The 7,968-nt window shown below is 43.9% G+C and overlaps 1 protein-coding gene across 3 annotated transcripts in view; it reads left to right on the plus strand.

The window, feature by feature from the left end:
• Positions 1–7,756, plus strand: part of CHRNA6 (cholinergic receptor nicotinic alpha 6 subunit) — a 71,153-nt gene extending 63,397 nt beyond the window's left edge. For all 3 annotated transcript variants that reach the window (XM_063919494.1, XM_063919498.1, XM_063919497.1), the window contains exon 6: positions 6,490–7,756. In XM_063919494.1, coding sequence (XP_063775564.1) covers positions 6,490–6,618 — 129 coding nt within the window. In that variant the 3' untranslated portion in view covers positions 6,619–7,756. The remainder of the gene's footprint in view (positions 1–6,489) is intronic.
• The last annotated feature ends 212 nt before the right edge of the window (positions 7,757–7,968 follow it).

Genomic DNA, 7,968 nt, shown 5'->3' on the forward strand with positions numbered 1-7,968 from the left:
TTTAGACGTTACTCCTTTCCTGGCCTGAATAAGAGTGGGGATGACTTCCTTGGGAATACCCTTTCGGGGTAGGATACGGCGCTCAACAGTCATGCCGTCAAATGTAGCCGCGGCAAGTCTAGGTACACGCACGGTACGTACCGTAATAGGTCCTCGCGAAGAGGAAAAGGCCCAGGATCTTTTAATGATCAACTCCTGAAGATCTGGGCACCAAGCCCTCCTTGACCAGTCTAGGGCAGTGAAAATTGCCTGAACCGTTGTTGTTCTTATTATCCCGAGAACTTTTGGGATCAGTGGAAGTGGAAGGAATACACTGACCGGAATAGACACTGGGTCACCAGAGCATCTACTGCTAGTGCTGAGGGTCTCTTGACCTGGAACAATTTTTCTGAAGCTTCTCGTTGAGACGAGAAGTCATCCTGTCTACTGGAGGAACTCCCCAAATACTTGTCACCTCTGCGAAAACTTCTTGGTGGAGGTCCCACTCTCCCGGACGTAGATCGTGTCTGCTGAGGAAGCATGCTTCCCAGTTGTCCACCGAAATGAAAATTGCCGACAGAGCCCTTACATATTTTTCTGCCCAGAGGAGGATCTTCGTCACCTCTGCCATTTCCGCTCTGCTTTTTGTTCCGCCTTGCTGTTACCTTATCCAACTGGATCTGCACGGGGTGATCTTGAAAAAGATGTACCGCCTGTTGAAGGCCATTGAAAATGGCTCTCAATTCCATCATATTCATGTGAAGGCAGGCTTCCCGACTTTAGCATTTTTCTTGGAAGCTTTTCTCTTGAGTGACAGCTCCCCAGCCTCGGAGACTTGCATCCGTGGTTACCAGGACCCAGTCCTGAATCCCGTACCTGCGTCCCTCTAGTAAGTGCGAGGTGTGGAGCCACCACAGGAGCGAAATCCTGGCTCTTGACAACAGGATTATCTTCCAGTGCATGTGTAGGTGGGAACCGGACCCACTAGAACACCTTGGCAAGGAACCTGCCAACTGAATGGCCTTGTAGGCCGCAACCATCTTTTCTAATGTATTGATGGATTGACATTCCAGCTGGTCTCGGAATTTGTATGACCAGACTCTGGATCTCCAGAGTCTTTTCCATTGGAAGAAAAAAACTCTCTGTAGTATCTAGTATTATTCCCAAAACCGACAACCGCGTCGATGGGCCATCACTGATTTTGGCACGTTCAGGAGCCAACCCTGTTGAAGAACTGTCAGGGAGAGTGCAACGTTTTGCACCAACTGGTTTCTTGATCTCGCCGTTATCAGGAGACCGTCCCAGTACGGGATAAATGTTACTCTGTACTAGAGAAGGAGAACCATCATTACCGCCATCACCCTGGTGAAATTGGTAATGACAATCCTGAATAGCAAACCTCAGGTAAATCTAATGCGGAGGAAAATGTAATTAGACCTCCTTTATTCTTTTTTCAGATTGGATCTTACTGCCCTGAGAGATTCCATCTTGGATTTGATTTCTTTAAATAGAAATTAAGGGATGTCAGCTTTAGGATTGGTCTGACCTAGCCGTTTGGCTTCGGGAGCACGAAGAGGCTTGAATAACAGCCTACTCCCTATTGTGACAGGGTACACCAGGACCATGACCTGATCCTGACACAACTCTTGTGTTGCCTCGCATACTACCTACCCGTCCGGAGGAGAATCGGTAATAATGAAGAATTGGTGAGGGAAAACGCCTGGAAACTCCAGTATGCACCCTTGGGACACTATTCGTAAAACCCACGGGTCCAAGTCCGTTCCTGGACCGACTGAAAAGTTTCAGACGTGGGCTCCCGCAAGAGAGTCCCAGCGTCATGCGGTGGATCTGGCAGAAACAGAGGATGATTTCTGCTCCTGTGACCTTGAAGAGGCTGCTGACCTCTTCCCTTTTCTCCTTCCTCTACCTGCAAAGAAAAAAGGGGAACCCGTATCTATTGGGCCGACATGACTGCATCCGACAATTATGCATCATCATCCGTTGTGAGGGAACATAGGCCCAGAAGGTAGACTTACCAGCGGCATCTGCCGAGATCAAATTAACTAGGCCGTCACCAGGCTTCACCTTCATCGAGAAGAGTCAGCCTCAGCATCCCATTGGTGAATCCACAACGCCTTCCTTGCCGAGACCGCCATGGAATCGGCCCGCGAACCCAAGAGTCCTCTATCCCTTGCAGTCACACGAAAGCATGCTGCAGCGTCCTTGATATGACCCAACGTAAGGAGTATTGCATCTCTCCCCAGGGTATCTATAACGGATGACCAGGCAACCGACCATTTTTGAATACTACTACTCCCCATGCGCATGTAATGGCAGGTCTAACTGACGTACGCGTGGACACATAACTAGAACATAACGTAGCTTCCTACATATGATCCGCTGGCTTTGTGACAGGGCCCCGTGCAGAACAGGGGGTGACACCCACTTTATTCTATCCGCGGCGGGAAAAGAATAAACAATCGGAATCCTCTTGAGGATTTGAAATCATCTTGTCAGGGCTGACCCAGACCTACTCAAACAGAGCGTTCAGCACATGAGAATGAAGAATGTTACTTCAGCAGTATTATAAATTTATATATATGTATAAATACATATACATATATATACATACATACAAGTATACATACATATATACACACATAGACCCCTTTGTTCGGAACAGCAGGGTCCACAGTGACGTTAATACGTCCTTATTATGTACTAATCATGTACTAAATGCTCTTCTTCTTTTTTTCGGGATCTCATCAGGAAGCATTATGGTCGACACCGGAATTAGTATCTGTGTCGGTATAAGGGAGTAGTAACTGGGCAAAATAACCTGTTTGCGACCCCGAGGGGTCCGAGGAAAATATAGCTATGAACAAGACATTCATAGATATTCCTGTGTCTATTACACCGATTTATTCAACCTTACTATAGATATATATATATATATATATATATATATATATATGTATATAGACATAGCCCTTTCTGATATGCATCACATTAACATGCAATTTTTTACCCAGTCATATATCGGTGGTGCCGACAGGGCCACCCACCCGCGTCTGTGTCCCTAATATGGTTTTCACTTGGGAAAAATATTCATCCACCTACATGTTGACACACATGTACCAAGTACCATCAGGAGTCGGCCGTGCCGACAGGGTCACTCCCACAGCCGTTTGTGGGAAGCACTCCTCTTCAGACATGCCGACACACGTGTACCAAACATGTCAGAGAGACACAGATAGAGTTTGCCAGCTCATAACCCAGCGCTTAATCAACAGTTCTGAACATTATAGAATGCCCCCAAACCTGCAGCGCTTTTATATTAAACATATATTGCACCAATTTGACTGTGCCCCCCCCCCCCCCCCCGGTTTTGCACCCTGATACATTCAGCAGTGTGAGGAAGGACCAGAGTCTCTGCAATAGAAAATGGCGCTGGCTGTGTGAGCTGTGAGTGCTAAGCCGCGCCCCCGTAATGGTGCGATTCAGTCCCGCTATTTTAGTTAAAATCTTTATACTGGCGGGGGTTAGGACAGTGCCCCAGCAACTATGTCCCCTGTTGCCAGTCTTATAATTGAGGTATATATACTGCCCAGAGCGCCAGGGCGCCCCCCCCCCACCCTCCCCGCCCCCTGCACCCCGGAGTGCCTCTGAGTGTGGGAGCATGGCACGCAGCGCGGGCGCTGTGCGGTACCTCAAAGCCGTCACTGAAGTCTTCTGATCTTCTTCTACTCACCTGTCTTCTGAATTCTGGCTCTGCAAGGGGGGTGACGGTGGGCTCTGGGAACGAGCATCTAGGCGTACCTAGCGATCAGACCCCCAGGAGCTAATGGTGTCCTGTAGCCAAAGAAGCAGAGCCTTTAAACTCACAGAAGTAGGTCTGACTTCTCTCCCCTAAGTCCCACGAAGCAGGTAGACTGTTGCCAGCAGTTCTCCCTGAACATAAAAAACCTAACATAAAGTCTTTTCCGAGAAACTCAGTAGAGCTCCTCAGTGTGCATCCAGTCTGCCTGGGCACAGATCCTAAACTGGAGTCTGGAGGAGGGGCATAGAGGGAGGAGCCAGGTCACACCCTTTGAAAGTCTTAAAGTGCCCATGTCTCCTGCGGATCCCGTCTATACCCCATGGTTCTTGAAGTGACCCCAGCATCCTCTAGGACGTATGAGAAATAGAGATATCACCATCCACTCTCTGGTGGATGGTGGAAAGATTTATAGCGCAGTCTAGCAAAGATTGTTGTGGTGAGAGGACATGCAAGATGAAATAGCAAAAATACATACACTATCTTGGGCAAACAGGAATGGTGAAATATCCATAGAGCTTATTTGTTTTCCAAGAGAATTTGTATAGATAACGAACAGTAGAGGACATAGAACCATGCCATATGTCATTCCAACTATTAGAGGAAGCGGAGACAAGGTGGGTGCACAGAAATAAACAATGAAGTAACAATTTGAGATGTAGAATGACATGTACAAAAGTTCGACGGGGTATAAAGGTCGGCATGCAAATGGTCAACACAAGTTTTTTACGTTTTTAGGGTGTCATTTTGTATGTTTCAGCATATATGACCACAATTAGTGTACTGTGTACCCTTGCAAGGCTCGCCACGCTACGTTTCAGACAAGGAGCCATTGGACAATGACAGCAAATATATCAACGAGTGTCAGTACTTTGTAGGTCCACCATGTGCAGTGATTAAAAGTTCCTGAACAACAGCATGCAGTATGTTTTGCCATTCTGCCTTAATTACAATGGTCAACTGCGATAGAGAAGGTCAAGTCGGTCTAGAAAGCACCCATGCAGTTGGGTTAAGATCTGGAGCAGAGCACACCATTTTGCATGTGCGGGGGAGAGGGAAGGGGTTGTCCAATCGCATTTGTCTGCATCTGTATATATAAATGTGAAAGCCCTCACTCACTGACTGACTGACTGACTTATTACTAATTCTCTTACTTCCCGATATGTTAGGAAGCTGAAATGTATCATAGGTATTCTTCAGGTGGGAAATACGAAAACAAAATAATTAGACGTTTAATAAACCTCCGCTAAGGCAGAGGTTTTCACATTTTTTGAATCATGGCGCCCTAGAGTATCAGAATTTTTTTCACAGCACCCTAAGGCCAAAAGTTTCTTTTTGAGAAATTTAGAAAGAAATAATAAATTAAGTAAATTGTGTTTATATGTCATTAGGTTTAATTGTGTTTGCTTCGGTTTGTCCACATATTTTATGACTGACAGCCACCCAGGACACCCCTGCAAGTGTCCCGAGGCACCCCAGGGTGCCACGGCACACAGTTTGAGAACCACTGCCCGAAGGGGATGAAAAGGGGTTGAACTAAAAACAACATTACCAATGCGTGGCTTACATTGCATGAACAATAACGGACAAACAGACAATCGGATCAAAATTTGGATTGCACCTCAACGTACATTAACACCTCTCAAATTTACATCTCTATAGATTTACTAAATTATTAACACTCATGTATATGTACAACCGTTAAAATCAGAAATGCCTGTGCGAAGAATGGATAGAACAGCTAGTGTGTATATATATATATATATATATAGGTAGCAAACTGTGTAACAAACAGCGGCACTCAGAGACTGACACAGCGTGAATAAAGTGCTGGTGCTTTTAATTCATGGCTGGTAACTCCGTTACCAGCCATGAATTAAAAGCACCAGCACTTTATTCACGCTGTGTCAGTCTCTGAGTGCCGCTGTTTGTTACACAGTTTGCTACCTGCATTAATTCCTCCAGATGGCACCTGAGCAACATATCCATCGCTAGGAGAGTGCCGATCCGACAATTGCAAGTATATATATATATATATATATATATATACATATATATGTATATATATATGTATATATATATATACATATATATATATATATATATGTATATATATATGTATGTATATATAAATAAATATATATATATATATATATATATATATATATAGTTTATATGGTGCCCGGCACCCTCTCTAAACAATACATTAATACCTGGGTGCCCTCCGCGATCAGTATGAATATACAGCATGTAGAGAAACAGCGGCACTCCATGGTTTGTTTAGTGTAAAAAATTGTATTGAAAAGCGTCACATTACAGCCGTCTTTTCGGGGCCCATGATAAAGGGGCTATGGGCCCCGAAAAAAACATCGGCCGTAATGTGGCACTTTTCAATACAATTTTTTACACTGGGCAAACCCTGGAGTGCCGCTGTTTCTCTACATGCTGTATATATATATATATATATATATGAGTGTCAAAAGTAAAACTCATACTCTATTGATGCAAATGCTGTTAAAACTTAGTAAAAGTCATTTACTGCAAGACTGGTGAGTGCGCTTCCCTATTATTGGATATAAACCGCTGATACCCTCAAAGGGTTGGGATCCCAGCAGTCTAAGTCCCGATGCCGTAATCCCGACACTACCCACGATCACAAAATTTTGCAATTCATTTTCTTTCTCTTGTTTTAGGAAGAAGATGACTGGAAGTATGTTGCTATGGTCATCGATAGAGTCTTTCTCTGGGTGTTCATTATCCTGTGTGTATTAGGAACCACCGGTTTGTTTCTACAGCCTATGATGGATCTGAAGAAAACATAACACTTTTATATAGGGAATTTTTACATGTCATTCTTATAGAAATCATAAAGACACTACTCATACAAACTCACAGATGTTTATTTCATTAAGTCCATGTACAGTCACTCCTAGTAACAGAAGAGAGTGCACTTGCATATCATAATAGATGCCAAATACAGATTCAACAAATAAGAGATATAGGGTGGAATTCAAATGTTTGAAAAGTCGGTTGGGTGTCTGTATTTTCCTGTCTATTAGAGTGGAAAAAACAGACTCCCAACTGACTTTTCAGACATTTGAATCTCCCCCATAATGTGCAGTAAAGAGTACATCCAGGTGGAATTCCCTTAGGCTGAGCATTGTTAGTTGATTGCACCCTATAGTTGAGGTGATTCTTAGTAGAGTCCCAGAGGAGGGGATCATTAGTTAGTGGCTATGTTGATTTATTTAAGAATGTCCCTGTCCAATCCCTATGAGAGGCACAAGAGAAAAATAAGAGAGAAAACCCCACTACAAGAGAGGTGTGTAGCTTCTATGGGGAAAACAATTTAAAAGTATGTGACTATTTCAGCAGATTATAGAAGCATATTGATTCAAGTTCAAGTAGTTCAACATCCTACTTTATTAACTTCCTACTGTGAGCTGACTAGTCAGCAAAGAGACTGTTTGTGACAGTATAAGTAAAGTCAGGGCCGTATCCAAGTTCAAGTCGACTGACATTGTCTTGACCTTGTCTGCTTGTTCAGTGGCATTTTGCTGAGCAGACTATAAACAATGTACCGAAAAAGAGTTAAGTCAAGATAAGTAGTACTAAGCCAAGCTCAGAGTAGAAGGTTAGTGAAATCCATGCAGAGCTACAGAGACATTAAACACATATGCAGGATGATGGGACTAGCGTACCAAGCCTGGAGCTGTTAGGTCAACCTATTGAGTGAGCAACACTGACTATAGTGACCAAAGTACTTGTGGCCTGTGTAAAATTCCTGTCTAAGCATACACTTAAGTGATGTGGGAGAAACCTGATGGTGGGAATCAGGGGAACTGCTACATTGGACAATGTAAAGGACAAACGTGAGAGCGATTATCTCAAAGATGTGTATTGTTAGCTCTTGTGCAACATCTAGGAGACACTGTAATATTTATAGCAACTACTAAGTATGTGGGATGTTCAATAAAACAGTGGACTTCATTGAGAGATGGTCTAGCATTTATTGCAAAAACAGTGAACTGCACTTTTGAAATGGTGATTTTCTACTGTCTGACAGGTTGTTTACATGTGCAAGTGCCATGTCCTCATTATAACCCACAGTGCCAGGGCTGTGCAGAGACTGAGCTAGTCTGGTGGAGTAGGAGGTAAGTGCAATGGTTATA

Source organism: Pseudophryne corroboree, chromosome 1, assembly GCF_028390025.1.
Source record: "Pseudophryne corroboree isolate aPseCor3 chromosome 1, aPseCor3.hap2, whole genome shotgun sequence".
Classification (NCBI taxonomy): domain Eukaryota; kingdom Metazoa; phylum Chordata; class Amphibia; order Anura; family Myobatrachidae; genus Pseudophryne; species Pseudophryne corroboree.